At 36.5% G+C, this 20977-nt stretch overlaps 1 protein-coding gene across 1 annotated transcript in view; it reads left to right on the top strand.

The window, feature by feature from the left end:
* The window catches only part of LOC150089132 (TBCC domain-containing protein 1-like), a 219297-nt gene extending 198320 nt beyond the window's left edge, over positions 1-20977 (top strand). The window contains exons 14-15 of the mRNA XM_090390345.1: positions 11815-11964; positions 20788-20977. Coding sequence (XP_090246471.1) covers positions 11815-11964; positions 20788-20907 — 270 coding nt within the window. The 3' untranslated portion in view covers positions 20908-20977. The remainder of the gene's footprint in view (positions 1-11814; positions 11965-20787) is intronic.

Below are 20977 nucleotides of genomic sequence, written 5' to 3'. Positions count from 1 at the left end.
AAATTCAAAGTAAGGGGTTGAAGTAGATGAATCTCATGTGAAATTAGCATTTCATTGATATTTTTATTGCTTGTGTAGTTTAGGTGAGGTAGGTGAGAAATTGCAAATCTGCAGCAATTAGTCTTGGAGTCCTATTGTTTATAAAAATTCACTCTGGTTTAAGATAAAATATATGAATATATGACTAAAATCTATTATTTGGGTACCACTTGTCTCTGTGCAGGGAGCGTGGTCGTAGAATGGAGTGAGTAATGTTGAGTTCTGTGATTTGGTGATTATTGTGAATGCCTTTTTGTTTCTGATTGTTTTGTGTTGTCAAGGAGGAGGGGTGCTAGGCTGTTTTAAAATCGGGAAACAAGTTCCCGATTTTAAAACAATGGCAAGTGGAGGGATAAACATCCTAGGCATGTCAACTAGGAAGACAGGAGGGGGAAAAGCAGTGAGGGGCACCTACCAATCACTGACTTTTAGTCGAAGTATGGAGAGGTACCCAAGATCTAAGCTTTTACCGAATATATATATATATATATATATATATATATAAATAAAAATTAAGATAAAAATAAATTAAACAAATGCCAGTAGCATGGCAAACCAGTGGAGTAAAAGTAAAATAAACCATACATAATAAAACAAAACAAAAGTGGGGATGAGAGAAAGGGTATTGCAGAAGGGACTCTCCTAAAATAATTTAGAATATACCAATTAATTAAAATTTAGCAGCATCCATTTGATGGCACCATAGCCAAATTATGTGAAATGTCACTAAAAGCTTTTTAGTACAGATATGCTTAATAGAGCTAATGCCGAAGGCATCAGTCTGAGGTTAAATAGATTCCTCGACTAGTAAAAAGCAGAATAAGTGTTAATATTGGTTAAAGAGAATTTTAATTTCATTAGAAGATTAGCATTAGCATTAGTAGAGGCATATGATGCAAGAAAGCAAGCTTATGCAGCATCAGCCAAAAAAAAAAAAAACCCTTTCACTTCACCCTTCCATTTGTTTGATATATCTGTCCAGCTGAGCCTTAAATTTATCTAGACTTTCAACTTCCACAACAAGGGATGGAAGTTTGTTCCACCAACCAACTACCCGCTGGCTAAAGGCAAATTTCCGCACACCTATCCTACATCTGTCTTTCCTCAATTTGAATTTATGCCCTCTCATGTGATTATTCTGAGCAAGAGGCAGTATCCCATCAGCATTGAGCATGCTCAAACTATTCAAGGCTTTGTACACCTCTATCAGATCGCCTCGCCAGTGCCTAGTCTCCAGACACTGTAATTTGCAAAACTTAAGCCTTTCTTCGTAAGAGCAACCCTTCGTTCCGTTCACTAACCTTGTTGCCCTTCTCTGTACTCGTTCCAGCAGCTCTACATCCTTCTTGAAATGAGGCCTCCAAACCTGTATACGGTACTCAAGGTGCAGCCTGACCATTGCCTTATACAAGGGAATAATCACCTCCCCATCCCTGCTAGAAAAATTCCTGTATATCATTGATAAGACACTATGAGCTACTCTTGCAGCCTGTCTGCACTGCTCAGAGAACTTCATATCTGCCTGCACAATTACCCCCAGGTCCTTTTCATTCTCTAACACTATCAGTGTAATACCACAGAATTGATACATTGCTCTGGGGTTGCTGTTTCCCGTATGTAGTACTTTACATTTGTCAATGTTAAACTTCATTTGCCACCTCTCAGCCCATCTGCTCAACCTTTCCAGATCCTGTTGCAGCAGCATAGCGTCACTAGTGTCCTTAACAACCCTGCCAACCTTTGTGTCGTCTGCAAACTTGGACATTAAGCTTGATATACCATCATCAATATTATTTATAAATACAGAAAACAACAATAGACCCAACACTGAACCCTGAGGGACTCCACTGATAACATTAGTCCGCGATGAGCAGTGTCCATTAATTACCACTCTCTGTCTTCTGCCACTCAACCATCCCTTTATCCATAGCAATAATTTGCCACCAATGCCACACTGCTCCAATTTGTGCAGCAGTCTTCTATGTGCAACAGTATCAAAAGCCTTTCTAAGATCCAAATATATAATATAAAAGTTATTCCCTGCATCCAATTCTTTTGTGACTACATCATAGTATCGAATCAAATTGGTCCGGCAAGACCTTCCCTTAACAAAACCATGCTGTGTCTGAGCTATAACTGAATTCTTCTCAAGATGATCCTGCAGTGCTTCTTTAACCAGTGCTTCCATTAATTTTCCTGGAACAGAAGTTAAACTCACAGGTCTATAATTATTTGTGTCAGCCTTCGATCCTCCTTTGTGAATTGGGGTTACATTTGCACATTTCCAGTCTATGGGTACCTCCCCTGAGTCCAAGGAAGCTCTCATAATTATGGCTAAGGGTTTGCTTACTTCCTTTGCTGCCTCCTTTAATATAACTGGATAGATCCCATCCACCCCAGGTGCCTTTCTTGTATTTATCTTCAACAATTTCTCCTCCACTTTACTGTCAATTATTACAAGATCATCTAGCTCAGTGCCAGTGTTTACTCCATCTATGGCATTCCCCTTCCTGAATAACTCCTCATGTGTGAATGTAGATGCAATATATTGATTTAGTTTGTTAGTTACCTGAGCAGGATCATGAACAGTTGGACCATCGATATCAAGTGGACCAATCTGATTCATTCCCTTCCTTCTAGAGTTTACATAAATAAAGAACTCCTTGCTGTTTTTCTTTGCATCCCTTGCTGTTTTTCTTTGCATCCCTTGCCAAAGATTTCTCGTAATCTGCCTTCGCCTGCCTAACCTCCTTTGTAACTTGGTTACAGATCAACTTATATCTATCATAGGCTTCTGTGTCACATGTTAATTTATATGTATCCCATGCATTTTTCTTCTCTGCCATATGTCTCATTAGTTCATCTGACATCCATTTAGGCCTGAACCTTGAACAATATTTCTTAGTTGGTATGTAAAGCCTAGTAGCTTCCAAGATAATTTCTTTGAATGCTTCCCAGTTTGAGTTTGCTGTTGGTAACATCATCAGTTGGTCCCACTGTATAGAATTTAAATACTGTCTCAGACCATCGTAGTTGCCTCTACGAAAGCAATAACCCTTCCCTTTACCCCTGATGGTAGTTACCTCCTTGAGTAAATCCCACTTCAGCACACTGTGATCACTGCCACCTAGTGGTTCCTGTATCTGCAGATTCTTAATGCATGAAGAATCACTACTGATAATCAAATCAAGAGTATTGCTCCTTCTAGTTGCTTTCCGAACATGCTGATTTAGAAAACAATCATTCAATAAATCCACAAAAGCCTTTCTAGTGTGTGAGTGACCAACCCACAAATTCCAGTCAATATCTGGGAAATTAAAATCCCCATTATAAGACTCTCTGATTTACTGGCACACTATTTCCCTGTACAGTTTCTTATTATACTCATCAGAGTCATTAGGCCTATAGCACACTACCACTCTCAATTTTGATCTCCCAATGCTTATGTCACACCAAACTGACTCGACACTGCACTGTCCAGCGATGTCGACTGGCTTCACTATAAAGGTATTCCAATATTAGAATGTAAATATGTAGGAAAAATATAACAAATCAGGAAGATGTGGATAAACAGGATTAAAATAAATGGAGATGAGATAAAATAAGTTAAACAAATGGTTGCCTAATTATAAAGCTTGAAGTTGCATTTCCATTCTTACCAGACATGGTTCCACTTTTATTTATTTTTTATTTTAAAGAACAAATTTATAAAAAAAAATTAAGGCACAATAAACCCTGATAATGTAGCACAGGTAATTATAAATACAGTATTCAACTTCACAAACCAAGTAAAATTTTACTTGGCTCTTTATGTAATGGTGAATTTATTTCACCATTACATAAATTATGCTATGCATTAATAGCATATATATATATATATATATATATGCTATTAATAACTAAGAGTATCAAATATGTACATATGTATATACAGTGGGCTCTTGATTTATGACAGTTTAATTCATGCTGATTTGAATATCTGCCAGTTTTAAAAATTTCTAGTAATTTCCTTAGATTTCCCCAAAGATTTTGGAAAGTTCTATTCCATGTTGCTGCACAGTGCTACTGGGCTAATCCATAGCCAGGTGGGCAGGAGCAGTAGTGCATAGCACATGCTTCTTGATTAGACTGGGGTTCGAGCCCGTGACCACCAAATACGGAGGATGTGGAAGGTCAGGGAATGACCACCGCATATCCCCAGCCCGGATAAAGGATGAGGGTTGGCATCAGGAAGGGCATCCGGCCGTAAAAATTGCATGCCAAAACAAAAAAAAAAAAAAAAAACGCTGACCCCCATATAATAATGGGAAAAGGCGAGGACAATAAAATAAAATAAAATAACTGAAATTAAATATTGAAAAATTAATACAAAATGCCCATAGTATGGCAAAACTGTAGAGCGAAAATTTAACATAAACCTAACAATTAATCATAATTGGGAGGGTAGAGAAGGGATAACAAGATAAACTGCCGAAAGCCTCTAAATAATTTATATATATATATATATATACAAGAAACTCTTGATTAGTGCAGTTTTGAACAATGTGGTTTTAATTAGTGCGCAAAATTTTTTTGATACTAACCCCTTAATATATGCGTTTTCAAATTTGATTAGTGCGCTGTTTTTTTCTTGCGGTGCTTGGCAACTCACGATGGCACCCGAAGCGGCAAATACGTGACACGCACTCACCAGGGTCTTCCAACTTAAATGCATGGGAATCGACTCCAAAATGCTCGACAGCAGCACCCCATACCACTCTGAAATTGAAATTTGCTCTGGTAACTCATAGTTTAAGTAGTACGTGATGTATGTTTGATTCTGTATTATTTTCGCTCTGATTTTTCACAATTTGTTCAATTTTAGCGATTCCTGTGTAACGTTTAGCAAGGCACTAATTAAAACTACATTGTTCAAAACTGCACTAATCAAGGTTTCTTGTATATATATCTGGCGCTAATTTCACCTTATATGAAAGCTGTGTGAAAGTGCTCCGTAAAGTTCTCACTATTCACTAGTCGCCGGGCAGTTCCTCAGCAATCCTTGATGAGTGTAGAAGTGCAGTAGCTTATCGCTCATCCTAACAAAACATTTTTTTTTTAAAATTACCTTTCATAGCTATGGACAGGAGAAAGGGTAATAAACGAAAATTCATCACTTTGGATACTAAACTTGACATCATTAAGAGATTTGATAATGGTGAAAGCAAAGCAAACATAGGTAGGGCACTAGGCTTTGGTGAGTCAACCACACGCGCTGTTTTGAACAAAGCAGGTGAGTACCGGGAAAAAGGCAAAATGGCATCTGTGTCTTTAAGTATGCAGTGCAGTAGGAATAGAAGTCCATTAATGATTGAAATGGAAGATTTGCTTTTTATTTGGTTAGAAGATTGTAATCAGAAATGCATTCCTATTGATGGAAATAACATCAAGATTAAAGCTTTGAGCCTTTTTTCTTCATTAAAAGAAAACAAATATCAAGGAAAAAAATTCAACATTCTCGGCTAGTAAAGGCTGGCTAGAAAATTTCAAAGCTCGATCTGGCATAAAAAATATTAAATTAACAGGTGAGCAGCCAGTGCCGATAAAGATGCAGCAGCCAAATATCCCATTGAACTGAAGAAAATGGGTATGATTATAGTCAGATTTTCAGTGTCGACGAAACTGGCCTTTTATGGAAAAAAATACCAACGAGAACATTTTTGGCAAGAAAAGAAGCAACTGCACCAGGTCATAAAGCATCCAAAGATAGATTAACACTTCTACTTGGAGGTAATGCCGAAGGAGATTGCAAATTGAAACTGATGCTAATTTATCGTACAATGAACCCAAGAGTGTTAAAAGGCTGTAACAAGCAATCCCTTCCAGTAATTTGGAAATGAAATAAAAAAGGGTGACAAAGCAGTTGTTTGAAGCAGTTGTTCACTATGCATTTTTGTCCTGCAGTCGAAAAATACTGCAAGGCAAATTTAGATTTAGATTTCAATTTAGATTTAGATTTCAATGCAAATTTAGATTTCAAAGTTCTTTTAATTTTAGATAATGCCCCTGGGCATCCTACCTCACTCACTGATTTAAATAACAATGTGAAGGTTATATTTCCACCACCAAGTACGACTTCTTTACTCCAGCCAATGGACCAAGGAGTTATTTCTACATTCAAAGCATATTATTTGAGACGAACTTTTGCTCAGGCAATTCAAGCTACAACTGGAGATGACGCAATCACTTTCGATGAATTTTGGAAAAAACACAATATTAAAAAAGCAGTTGAGAACATACACAGATCGTGGGAAGAAATGAAGAACAGCTGCATGAGAGCAGTCTGGCAGAATCTTTTGCCTGAATGTGCAAATGATTTTTGCGGTTTCATTAATCCTGTCAAAGTTATTGATGAAATTACTACAATTGGAAAAGACCTCGGCTTTGAGAAAGTAGATTCGGAAAATGTTAGAGAATTATTGGAATCACATTCAAAAGACTTAAGTTGAGCATCAACATGCATATGAGGAAGGAAACGAAAATGAAGCAGAAGAAAAGCAAATTGCTCCCAAAGAAATTTCATTCAAAAAACTTGAAGAACTATTTAATACACTTGAAAAAGCAAAAGAACTCATACTAGAGATTGATCCAGATGCAGAGAGAAGCATGAACGTTCGTCGCATGTTAGATAAGCAAATTGATTGGTATCTCAAAATCATGGAGGAAAGGAAAAAAGCTACCACTGTTCAACTGAAGTTAGATAAGTTTTTTTGCAAAAAATAAAATTTAAATCATACTATCTGTTTTTTAAATTTATTCCTTAATAATTTAAGAACTATGCAGTGCATTATAGGTATGTATTGAGTAAGAAAAAATGTTTTTTCAATTTTATAATTTTCAAGGATTCATTATAATTATTCCCATTGTCTCTTAAATTTGATTAGTGCGGTTTTAATATGTGCAGTATATTTCAAGGATTCATTAACCGCACTAATCAAGAGTTTCCTGTATATGTATTTGAATAATGGCTTAAAATATTAGAATGTAATAACATGAAATAAGAAAATAAATAAATAGATATTAAGCTATCATTAGAGGCAGCAAAATGCACATCCTCCACATGATGCCCAGTACTTAACAGATAATTCATATAAAAATAAATTAATACATAAGCCGGTATAAGGTATGTTCATGTCAGACGGCACCTGGGATTTCTCCCATCTCCGCATGTGTTTCGCTGTATCGGGGACAGTACACTGTCAAGCCAGAGACTTGAAAGTGTGTGGGTCATGTCTGTGCAGTGTGATATGTTGTGCCCATTGTTTGTTATTTTTTTTGGTTTTTAGGAGCATTAGCAACTAAGGGCATATTGCTCCGGGATATGCGGTGGTCATTCTCTGACCTTTCCGCATCCTTCGTATTTGGTGGTGATGGGCTCGAACCCCGGTCTAATCAAGAAGCGTGTGCTATGCACTGCTGCTCCTTCCCACCTGGCTACAGAGGCGCCAACCCATTGTTTGTCCGGCTTATTGGCCGCCAGGCCCCTACTTAAGCCAGTAGTATGGTAAAACTGTACTACAGTTCGGCTACAGTTTGTCTTGTTACCTTTACTTTCCCTCACCCCGATGATTTAATTTTTATGTTAACTTTTGCCGAAAGTCCCCCAAATAATTTAGAGTTCAGTTAAATCCAATTAATAAATCCATTTTAAATTTAAAATAATGCCAATTACATAATAATTTAGCACAACCCCCCTTGTAAGGTACCAGTTCCGAGAGACGTGAAATATCACCAAAAAGGGACCAAAACGAACTACTAAAAGAAAACAAATTAACAAAATAATAGACTGACCATTATTCCCCATATCGACTGAGGACCACGAGACCAATCATGGTCATGGAATCTCTGCATTTCAATCGCTAGACAAATCATCGCAAAGGCGAACCGATCGAAGGACCAAACCACCCCTTCCTCCTCTGACATGAAATAAGAAAATAAATAAATAGATATTAAGCTATCATTAGAGGCAGGAAAATGCACATTCTCCACATGATGACCAAAGTTTTTCCATGTTACTGGCTTATGTATTAATTTATTTTTATATGAATCATCTGTTATGTACTGGGCATCATGTGGAGGATGTGCATTTTGCTGCTTCTAATGATGATAGCTTAATATCTATTTATTTATTTTCTTATTTCTTGTTATTACATTCTAACTATTTAAGCCATTATTCAAATATAACTCAGGTGGTAGTAGTGGGTTGATATGCAAAAAGCAGTGCCTATGCCGCCATCTATATTTATTCTTTTTCTGTCTATATAAGCTGGTTAAGCTTACATTATGTCGGTAGTGTGGCTCTGCTCTGGAGTGCTGTCTATTCTATAGTTTATTTCTCGCTGCATAAGGACACCGCTATGCAAATCCTCTGCATTTGTGGATAGATCGGAGGAGGAAAGGGTGGTTTGGTCCTTCGATCAGTTCACCTTTGCAACGATTTGTCTAGCAATTGAAATGCAGCGATTCCATGACCATCATTGGCCTCATAGTCCTCTGTCGATATGGGGCATAATGGTCAGTCTATTATTTTGTTAATTTGTTTTCTTTTAGTAGTTTGTTTTAGTCCCTTTTTAGTGATATTTCATGTCTCTCGGAATTGGTACCTTACAAGGGGGGTGCCACTAAATTATTATGTAATTAGAATTATTTTAAATTTAAAATGGATTTATTAATTGGATTTAACTGAACTCTAAATTATTTGGGGGACTTTCGGCTACAGTTTGTCTTGTTACCTTTTGTTGTTTTTTGTTGTTTGGTTTTTAGATGCATTAGCAACTAAGGCCATATTGCTCCTGGTATATTCGGTGGTCATTCCCTGACCTTTCCACATCCTCCGTATTTGGTGGTGACGGGCTCGAACCTCGGTCTAATCAAGAAGCGTGTGCTACGCACTGCTGCTCCTGCCCACCTGGCTACGGAGGCACCCTTGTTACCTTTACTTTCCCCCTCCCTGTTGATTTAATTTTTTATGTTAATCTTTATGTTATCTTTCGCTCTACAGTTTTGCTATGCTACTGGTTTATGTATTAATTTATTTTTATATGAATTATGTTATATATATATCATTTTCAAACTTCAAATGAAATTTGAAAATTATGCACGTTATCCCTGCCACTCTAGATATTTACTACCCACAGAATAGTATATATATCCAGAGTGAATATTGCATTTCATGTTTCCATCTTTATTATATGAAAACTATAAATATTTCAAAAAAATCATGTAAGACTGTAGATATTTATAGGAGTAGTGAGAGAATGAAAGCTAGTAAGCTTCTCCCCCCCTTTTTTTTTATGAAAACCTCAGACACGAAAGGTATTAGAACCTATGGTACTTAGTACTGTTATTATTATTAGCCATATGGTGCAAGGAAGCCTGAGGCTTTTGCTGCACCAGCCAAAAACAAATTTCTGAGTTACCCTGTGTGTGTGTGTGTGTGTGTGTGTGTGTGTGTGAGAGAGAGAGAGAGAGAGAGAGAGAGAGAGAACAAGAGTCAGAAGTATAAAGGAATCACCAAGAAAGGGAAGTATGATGATATTCAGCTCAGGACCCTGGGTGTGCTAAGCCCATACCAGATGTGAGTCTCTGGGGTTAATGTGTGTGGGTTGGAGGTTGGGAAGGCAGAAGATATTTATTTACATTAATTAAAATTTCAGCAGATCATAATTTTCAGGAGATACATGTGAAGGAGAGTTTGTCGAAGTTGAAGGAATAAATGAGGAAGAAGAAAAGTTGGTTCTGTGAATTTAGACAGTAAATGGATGTTGTCTGGTTGTATGTTTTGAATTTTTGGAACAGAGACAGGTGAATTACAGAAAATGATTCAGAACAATGCCCATGGCAGTATCTATAAAAGAGACATGCAGAAGAAACGGAATATCTATGGAGACAAATTGGAGAGACATTGTAAGAGATGGCTCACTAATTAACTTGACTGCCCTTTTTTTTGAGTGGAGTCTGAGAGAGGTTTTCGGGGCCACCACCCCATATGTGGAAACATATTGCATGGTTGAGCAGTTTTGAGATTTGTACAGAGTGAGTAGTTCTTCAGAAGAAAAGTAATGCGCAGAAGAAAAAACACAGTTTTTTAGATGCAAAAGAAGCAATATTTGTGACGTGTTTATGCCAAGAGATAGGAGCCAGGGTAATCCCTAATAGAGATATGTGATCTTGTCTAGAAGTTTTAGTGTCATTGAATATAAGCATAGGAGCTGTAGACTCCTTTTTGCAAGATATAAACAGGGCTGAGTTTTAGAAGGATTGAAATTAACAAAGTTATTTTTACCCAATTGGAGAATTACCTGGAGAACAGCATTCAGGGAATTGGTGGTGGATATTCGAGAAGTTGAAGCTGTTTGTACAGGACAAGGTTTCTTGAACTGGAAGATGGAATACAATGCGCTCTCATCGGCAGCAGTATGGATAGAATTTCCAGTCAGTGGAAGAAGGCCATTAATATACAAGAAGAAAACAGTGAGAGAAATAGCCAAACCTTGGAGAACACCAGTGTTAGTAGGGAAGACTGAGAGCCACCTGCTGTCACTCAGTGTTCAGAGAGAAAATTGGATGCCCAATTGCAAAAAAAATAGTTGTCAGTCCATATGATGGAAGCATGTTAAAAAGACCTTTATGCTTAAAAGTCTTAGAAATGTCAACACCAACTTCTTGAGTTTCGCCAAACTTTTCCATTGAATTTGTCCATAGATGAGTAACATAAAAAAAATATCACCAGTGTATCAACACTGATAGAATACATATTGGCAATCATTAATCAGATAGAATGTTTTGAGATAGTTTAGGAGTTGGCAGTTAATAGATTTCTCTATCTTTGGAAAGAGCACAGGAACAATAATTGAATGGGCAGAATTTGTCATCCTTTTTAAGAACTGTTTGGATACGAGAACATCCAAGCAGAAAGAAAAACAGCAGTGAAATAAGAAAGTGTAAAAAGGCAACATAGAACAGAAGCAGGCTCAGGAACACAGGTTTTGAGAACAAGAGGAGAAATACCATCAGGACCTGGAGCTTTCTTGATATCAAGGTTGGTCAAAGTTCTTGAACCTTGAACTACTGTATAAACAAGCACATAATTGGAAACTTTGTAGCAGGTCCCATGCTGCTCTAGAAGAAAATGGAGTTGCAGAAAGAGTGGTGGAACACACAATAGGTTCTTGCACATAATTCTTCAAAAACTATAGAAGTAAAAGTGCATCTATAGTTAGGAAGATAGAAAAAAAATTCTACCTTGTTATATATGCTTTGCACGTGGCAGATGTATGCATTATACCTGTCAGTTTCCCTGTTGACACTGTTGGTTAATGTGGCAGTGGTGGCATCCCAATTTATTACAAAAGTTGTGGCTCTGAACTTGACACATGCCAAGTTTGTAATTTCTAGAAAAATGCTCTTTTTTTTTTTTTTTTGTTAATTCTGCTTGTAGTGTATACCAATATTTCATTTTTTTCTTAATGAATGTTATTTTATGTAATTTTCTATTTTTTAATAAAAAAATTAAGTATTTAAAAAATGCTATGTTTTTACACCTTATTTTCAAAAAAAACTTTTCTAAACATTAAGCATACTTCTTCCTCAGCCCGTCTATAATAAGAGGATGGATATCTTATATAACACGAAAGGTATGCATTACATATGAGAATATTTAATGTGAAGACTACTCAATTTTTTTGTTATTACATCATCCATTGAATCTTGTTTTATTTTTCCTTTTTACTGTAGGTCATTCCAGGAGATTTGCCAGAGACATATAAAAGAGCATTAAAAGAAAAGCAAAAATTAGTAGAAAGCTGGCATTATAAGCTTCAGTCAGCTAATCTTACTGCTCAACAAAAGGAACAGATACAAACAGTTGTTCAGCAAAGATTTCAGGTGTTTATTTCTTATGGATATATATTATGTTAGAATTAATTTTCATGTTATTAAGGGTAGCTATAAATATTATTTTTTGTTAATATTACTAGCTCATTATTTGTGCACTTGTATTAGTATTTAGTGATTGCAAATTATGCAAAGCAAGCTTATACAACACCTATTTAAAAAAAAAAAAAAAAAAAAAAACAATTCCTCATCTGCTCCTTCTAATAATTTGTCCTACCTTTTTAACTACACCTTCACCTTTTCAGGTGAGAGTTTATTCCAGCAATCAACTACCTTCTGGTCAAAGCAAATTTCAGTCTGCATATCTATTTTGTAAACATCCTGTTTCAATTTAAATTTATATTCTCCTATGTGTGTGTGTCCTCTAAAAAAAGTAAAGATGTCATCAGCATTTGGTTTACTCAACTATTTTAAAGTCTTATACAATCTACATATCTAATACACTTCAGTTACGTTGCCAGACACTGTCGTTTACAGAATTAATGTCTTTCTTAGTATCCTTATCTCTATTCTGCACCTTTTACGAAGGGAATGATGTGAAGGATGTCAACCTGTTGGAACCTTACTAAAATGTGGATTCCAGAACTGCATGCAGTGCTTAAAGTGCAGTTTATCTATTGCCTTATACAATGGGATAATTGCCTCTTTGTTGCTCCTTACAGAATCAATGTATGTCATTTATAGAACCCAGTGAGCTGTCCTAGCAGTCTGTTTACATTGATCAGAGAATTTCACATCAGACTATAACCCCTAGGCCTTCATTTTCCACTGTCTTGATGCCCAGAATAACATTCTAAATTGCTACCATCAAATTGGAATGCTATTCTGCGATTAGTTACCTAAATGAAGCACCTTGCATTTATCAGCATTAAACCTGTTCCCATTTTTCAGTCCATCTACTTAATTTATCCTGCTCTTGTTGTAGTAAGCATACCCTCATTACTGTTGTTAACCAACCTACCAAATTTTTGTCATCAGCAAACTTAGACGTTAACCTTAATGTGTCTTCATGAATATCATTAATAAATATTGAAAACATTAAGGGATACAGCACTAAATCCCAAAGGACTGCATTGATAACATTTGTCCATGTCGAGCAGTGACCATTAATAACCACTCTGTCTAATGCCACTCAACCATCTCTCTTTATCCAAAACAGTAATTTGCCTCTAATGCATTTCTGCTCCAATTTGTACAGCATTTGTTCATGTGAAATGATATTAAAAGCTTTACTGAAGTCTAAGGATATTATGTAAAAATTATTTTTTGCATCCAGTTCCATTGTGACTACCTTATAGTAGCTAATCAGATTGGTCAGTCAGGATCTCCCTGTACCAAATCCACTGCTTTGATTTCCATATAATTGCATTCTTCCTGTCAAGGTGATCTTACATTACTTCTTTAACATCAACACTTAATTATTTTCCTTGACATAGAAGTCAAGCTAGCAGGTCTGTAATTTCTAACTTCAAAATTGATCCTCCTTTTTGAACAGGACATCTATTTGCATCTCTAGGCATAAGACAGCCTGAAACTAAGGAAATGCTCTCTCTCTAAGTAAACTCGTGGCTAAATGAAAACTTCCTGCAATCCAGTCTAAATCCCCCCCCCCCATTTGAATTTCTGAACCCTGGTTCCACAGAGAAAATTTCATCCTTGTTCATTTTACTTTTTCCTCTAAGAACATTATACATCTCAGTCAAATCTCCTCTAAGGTGTCTAGTTTCCAAGCTCTGCAACACACATATTTGAAATCTTTCCACATATGCCCTTTTGCTGATTTCACCAAGCACATTGCCCATCTTTAGACCCCTTTTTCAAGAAGCTAGATGTCTTTTTTTTTTTTTTTTTTTTTTTTTTTTAGGTGCTCTCCTTACAAGGACACAGTATTCCAAATGTGGTATCACAGTTGCCTTATACAGTATTAATATAATGATTTCACCTCTCTATCTCTGAAAGCAAATGTTTGATAAATCATTAATAGGACACCATGGGTTCTCTTTGCTGCCTGCCTGTACTGCTTGGAGAACTTAATGTCCAGCCATATCAGTACATCCAAATACCTTTCTTCCTCTACTGTTTTTAGCTCAACTCTATTTACATTTTGCTGCATTAAAAGATTGGTGCTACTTTTCTGACTATCTCTGAAGGCTATCTGAGTCATCCTGAAGCTGTGCTTGGCACTAATCACTACTGTACTGATCTTAATATCATCTGCAAATTTTGACCTCATACCCTCATTCTCTTTGTCAGTGTCATTTAAAAAAAAATCAGAAACACGGTGGTCCCAGTACTGATCCTTGGGGAATCCACTTTTTATGCTATCTCAATCTGTAGAATAACCATTAACTACAATCCTCTGCTTCATGTCTTACAGCCATCCTACAATACATTTAAGGATTTTTCCCTGTGATTTCAACATGTTCAAGCTTATACAGTAACCTCTCATATGGGACTGAGCCAAAATGCTTTGCTAAAATCTAAGTAAACAATGTCAGAATCATATGCTATCTTCAGCTTGTCAGTGACTATCAAAATAGCTAAGTTGGTTAAACATGAATTCCCTTTACAAGGCCATGCTGTGTTTCGTTCAGAATTCTACTTCTGTCTAAATGATCCTATAATGCACTCTTTATCATTGCCTCATGATTTTCCTTACTGCTGAAGTCAGACTGACTGGTCAGTAGTTACCCACTCCACTCTTAGTATTAGCGATGGCCACATGGTGCAAGGAAGCCTATGGCTTATGCTACACCAGCCAAAAAAATAATAATAAAATAAGATAATATGAAAAAAAAAATAATAATAATAAAAGAAAAGGAAATAGACAACCTATGCGTTTCCATCCTCCTGTAGGTAATTATCCAGTTGACCTTTGAATTTCCCCAAACTGTCAGCCTCTACTACCCATGTAAGTAACTTATTCCAGTAATTTATAACTGGTAGCTCTTCAAGCCACCTTTACGTATTGGCAATGCATTGGCACTTCTCCAATCCAAGGGAATAACTCCTGGGTCTAGTGAAGACTTCAGAATTAACCTGAAAGGTTCAATGTACTCTCTTGCCGCCTCCCTCAGAATTACTTGGCATATGCCATCAACTCCAGGAGTCTTACTTGCCTTTGGGCTTGAAAAGTTTTCTAATAAATACTCTTTTGAAATTTCAATATTGCTATTTCATGCTTTCCAACTTCACTGGCAGTTTCTCCTCACCATGGAGGTCTTTCATCTGTAAATGTCGATGCATAGTACCTATTCAGTTCATTCACAACATTGGCTGGATTATCGAAGACATTCCAATGCCAATTACACGAGGGTCCATTCTTGTTTGTTCTCTTTTTTGTAATCACGTATTTGAAAAAATCCGTATGGGTCATATCGAGTGGGTCATTTCCTTCCTTCTAGTGTAAACAAAAGCAAAGAAATCTTTGCTACTTTTCTCTGCATTCTTATCTAAATGCTTCTTCAAATGATTAGGTTAGATTAAGTGCTCAATATGCTCAAAGGTTGTTGCTACCTTAATCATTTATCCTAATCTATCTTAGCATGCTTAACTGAATAGTACATTGTTTCAAGAGTTCTGTGTTCACTGATAATTTATAATCATCCCCTGCACTTTTCTTCTCTGCCACTAGTCCCCTTAGGTCACCTGACATCCATTTAGGTCTAACAGTATCTCTCTTAGTTGGCATGAAAAACTTAGTGACTTCCATGATTATTTCCCTGAACATTCCCTTTACATTTGTTAACATCAGCTGGCCCCACCAAAAAGAATTTTAAAACTGTCTAAGGCCATTGTAATGAACAATGTGAAAATGAAATCCCTTCCTTCTACCTACCTACTTTTACAGTAGTATTGTCTTTAAAAAAAATCCCACATCATATATACCATGATCACCACTTGTTATTTTAACTAAGGATTCTTAATATATGAAGAATCAGTGCTTATAATCAGATCATGAGTATGGTTTTCTTTTGTTGCCTTTCTAACATACTGGTATAGAAAAATAATTGAGTGAATCCAGTAATTTGGCTATTAACATATCCATACTCTCATTATTATTTTCTTAGTGTTTACAAGGTTTGAGCGAAAAATTCACTGAGTATTGTTAAAGATTAATTGTATCCAGAGGGAAATGTTTACATTGTTAATATTCTTTAATATAATCTCTTCTGCAACTGCACACTTATGCACTTCTGCCTGTCACTGAATCAAAAAATTTTTGGAATTCTTTTTTTGAACTTTTAGGTGGTATATTATGATTCATTGGATTTTTTGAATCAACTCACATTGTGCCAAATCAAGCAAATACAGTGGGTATGTGTGCTATGATGGGAATGTTTTTATTGATCAAAAATTTATGAATATGTAGAAATAATCCTTACTCATCTCATGCTCAGATCCTCGGCCAAAATGGGCTGAACCCTGACCAAACAAGTCATTCCCTCAGCAGTTTCTTGAATGGCCATTCATTGATCTGATCAAATGGTCATTCTGATTATTTCAGGATGTTGTTGGACGACCATTTCATTCATCTTCAGGCAAAAAAATTTTCTTCACTTTAACTGAGGTTTTTTTTTTTTTTTTTTTTTGTCATAGCATCATCTCCATAAATTATAATGGGCGTTTTGTGGGTTTTCACACTTTACTTTCCAAGTTTACAACAAAATTTAATATTTGCACCTTGTGCAAAAGAATTTTTTTCATTTTCAGTGCACATAACAAATAAAAAAAACAAGTTTACTCAAAGTGGCTCTGTGCTACACTGGTACTTAATGATACACATGCTCAAAGGATGTTGCTGTAGGCCTGCTCACAATCATCTACCATTATGCATTCAAGAATTATAAAATCATTCATCAAATTTTTTACCAAACCTCATGTGCCCCACCAGACTGACTTAACAATGCATTGGCAACCTGGGTCAATTGGTGTGTACTTTCTAGGATTTATGCTTATTAGTCGAGCATAGCTATTCTCCCCACCCACATCCTCTCCTGTTTGCCTTTTTTGGACCTCTGATTTACTTATTGCTCCTCTTTGGGTGAGTTCTTCTTCATTGACCTTAAGAGCACTTGGCTGATTTACATGGTTGACCTCTGGTCTGCAGAGGTGGGATTCGGCACCTCTGTAGCCAGGTGGGCAGGAGCAGCAGTGTGTAGCACACACTTCTTGATTAGACTGGGGTTCGAGCCCGTGATCACCAAATACGGAGGATGCGGAAAGGTCAGGGAATGACCACCGCATATCCCTGGAGCAATATGGCTTTAGTTGCTAATGCTCCTATAAACCAAATAACAAATAACAGAGGTGCGATTCAATGCTATGGACCCTGAATTCACAGCAATGGACATGCTACCTGGTGCCTTCTGGCTGCTGTTGTAAGATACTTGCTGACCCTTGGTTTATCCAAGAATGGGATCTCCTCTCTGCTAACCTCTGGCCTGCCTGGTATGGGATTATATCTTCTACTGTTCATGTTCATTATCATCGCTTTCGCTTTTCAAACTACTATGAGATTTCCTCCTCTTCCTCCTTCTGTCACCAGCTTTTCATCCCACACTACCTATTTCCCTCCACATTTCTCGTTTTTTTTTTTTTTTTTTGCGATCAGGGGCTTGCTCCTTTCCTGATACAGGAGGGACAAGCATGAAGAATGAAGTTTTACAGCTTGAAATGAGCTTTTAAAGCTTAGTGCAAGCTGTAAAAGTAGGCAGTCTGTCTCCTCATGGCAAAAGTCAATGCCAGGAAACAGCTTTCCCAGTAATCACTGTTTAACCTACAGTGTTGTTATTCCTAGAGCTTAAATATTGAAACAATGATAACACACATATATTGCCAATTATTCAGTGCCTTTTTGTTTCCTTGGTAAATAAAATTTTTTTTTATTTTCCAAATCAAAAAATACTCTTCCTAAGTAACATATTAAATTCATGCACCAGCACATTGTTGATTACAATGGCCTTAGACAGTTTTAAAATTCATTCAAAAGGCTTGCAGACTGTTACATAGCTCCAGAAACACTTAGTTTCTCACTTTGTGCAACTTATCTTTCAGGAAAATGGATGTCAGGAATAATAAACGAATCATGACATTAAAAAATAAACTGATTATATTTGATATCACAAACAAAAATAGTGTACATTTTATGCTAGACAAACAAACAAATGCACAGGCAAAGCTTGTTTGATCCTTCTTTATAGATGACTAACTTTATCAAACACTAAATTAGTCAAACACTAAAGTGTCCACCAGTCACTATTAGTATTAATAGAGGCACATGATGCAAGAAAGAAAGCTTATACAGCATCAGCCAAAAAAAAAAAAAAAAAATCCCTTCCCATTTCACTGATCCATTCATTCCAAATGTTTGTCTAGTTCTGCCTTGAATTTATTTAAGCTGTTAACTTCCACACATCTGTTCTACAACTGTCTTTCCTCAGTTTGAATCTATGCCCACTCAGGTTTGTAATCTGAGCAAGAGGAAGAATCGTCTCAGCATTGAGCCTGCTCAATCCATTCAAGACCTTATACTCCTCAAACAGATCGTCTCGTAGGTGCCTAGTCTCCAGAAGCTGCAATTTACAGAACTTAAGCCTTTCTTCATAAGAGCACCCCTTGGTTCCCTTCACCAGTCTTGTTGCCCTTCTCTGTACTCGTTCTAGCAACTCTACATCCTTTCTAAAATGAGGCTTCCGGACCTGTATGCAGTACTTAAGGTGTGGCCTGACCATTTCCTTATACAAAGGGATAAACACCTCCTTATCCCTGCTCACAAAATTCCTTTATATCATTGACAGGACCACATGACCTACTCTGGCAGCCTGTCTGCACTGATCAGAAATCTTCATATCTGACTGCACAATTACCCCAGGGTCTCTTTCATTCTCCACTACCCTGAGTGTGACACCACATAATTGGTACATTTCTCTGGGTGTTACTGCTACCCATATTTAGTACTTTGCATTTGTCAATGTTAAACTTCAGTTGCCACTTCTCAACCCATCTACCCAACTTTTTGAGATCCTGTTGCAGCAGCATACTGTCATTACTGTTATTAACAACCCTGCCAACGTTTGTATCATCTGCAAACTTTGACATTAAGCTTGATATACCTTCATCAATATCATTGATAAATATACAAAACAACAATGGGCCCAACACCAAACCCTGAGGGACACCACTAATAACATTAGTCCACATAGAGCAGTACCCATTAACCACCACTTTCTCTCTCTGTCTTCTCCCACTCAACCATCCTTTTATCCATTGTAGCAACTTACCCTTAATACCATTCTGCTCCAATTTGTACAATAGTCTTCCAAGCGCAACAGTGTTAAAAGCTTTCCTGAAATCCAAATATATGATATCAAAATTATTTTTTGCATCCAGTTCCTTTGTAACCACATCATAATATCCTATGAAATTTGTCAGACAAGACTTTCCCTTAACAAACCCATGCTGTGTCTGAATTATTTCTGCAGTCTTGTCTAAATGATCTTGCAATGCATCTTTAACCAGTGACTCCATTATTTTTCCTGGAACATAAGTCAAACTAATAGGTCTGTAATTACTTGTGTCACCCTTTGATCCCCCTTTGCACATCTCCAGTCCGTGGGGACTTTCCCCGAGTCCAAGGATGTTCTTTTTAATGAAATAATTTCTTTCTATTTTGAAAGTACTTTCTCGCAGGTAGTGATCACTGTCAATTTCACTGCCTCTAAATATTCTAGTGTGTCTAATTTTGTTACAGGCTGGCCTTGATTAATATGATTAATTCATCCCGCGAGCACATTGTGCAAAACGGAAACGCATTAATCAAATATAATAATCAATAGGAAAAAAGTATAATTGGTCCGTGACCTTCAGGAATGTCCATAATGAATTTTAAAAATACCTTTTAAATAACCTTTTAACTGCATACCATGTAAAAGATAATGAAAATAATTATATTCAGGATACTCTACATGGAGGCCACATCTTAAAAAAAGTACTCATTGAGCTTCTTAGATTTCCAAAGACAGGCAATACTTGGTTATTATTATTTTGGTTTTTTTAGGAGCATTAGCAACTAAGGCCATATTGCTTCAGGGATATGCGGTGGTCATTACCTGACCTTTCTGCATCCTCCGTATTTGGTGGTCTTGGGCTCGAACCCCGGTCTAATCAAGAAGTGTGTGCTACGCACTGCTGCTCTTACCCACCTGGCTACGGAGGCGCCCACAATACTTGGTGAAATGCAATGCCTTTGAATATGTGAGCTACAGAGCCTCATAATTAGGTACCTTAGAGGGGACTCTAAGAATTATAAGAGTCTGAGAGGGAGTTTTAATATGAATGAAGGTGAAATTTTCATGGCATTAAATGATGCTAAATGATGGTACATATATATTCAAACTAAGGAGGAAAGAGTAAGAAGTTTTCCTTTAGCTAATGAGTTGTTAATCATTGGTGGTTAATGCTGATGATATGGGTAATATTTAAAGCTGGATAACCCATGTGAGGAAAGAAACATATAGGAAAAGTGTTTTTTTTTCCTGTTGCATCCAAGCTTGGCTTTCTTACACCATATAATTCAACCATAAATAATAAAAGATTATTCCTTTGAAGTACTTTTACAGCTTTCAATTATATTAACAAGTTGTAATTTTTTTAATACACAGCACACAGAGTACTGTTTCTGGTCATTATTTATAGAATCAATAGAATGCATAGTTTGTTCTTTGATATGTTCTGCAAAATGATAATTATTTTTCAATAATAATATCTCTAGTTATTATGATGAATGCTTATTGCTATTTCAATATTTCTTAGGCATGGTTAGAAAGCAGTGGTCACCAACGAGAATTGAAAGCTCTCAGTCAGTATGAACTTGACTTTAATTCCAAGTTATGTAGTGATCAACACAAGATTAATGAATCAAAAAATTTATGAAATATGTAGGTTTCACTGGGTTCTCTCTGTTTTATTTTCGGAATGTACAGTAGAAGCCATTTTATCCAAT

Source organism: Mastigoproctus giganteus, chromosome 2, assembly GCF_048544385.1.
Source record: "Mastigoproctus giganteus isolate SK-2022 chromosome 2, ASM4854438v1, whole genome shotgun sequence".
NCBI classification, from domain to species: Eukaryota; Metazoa; Arthropoda; class Arachnida; order Uropygi; family Thelyphonidae; genus Mastigoproctus; species Mastigoproctus giganteus.
Note: the sequence above shows the minus strand (reverse complement) of the source record. Positions and strands in the feature narration are given on the sequence as shown.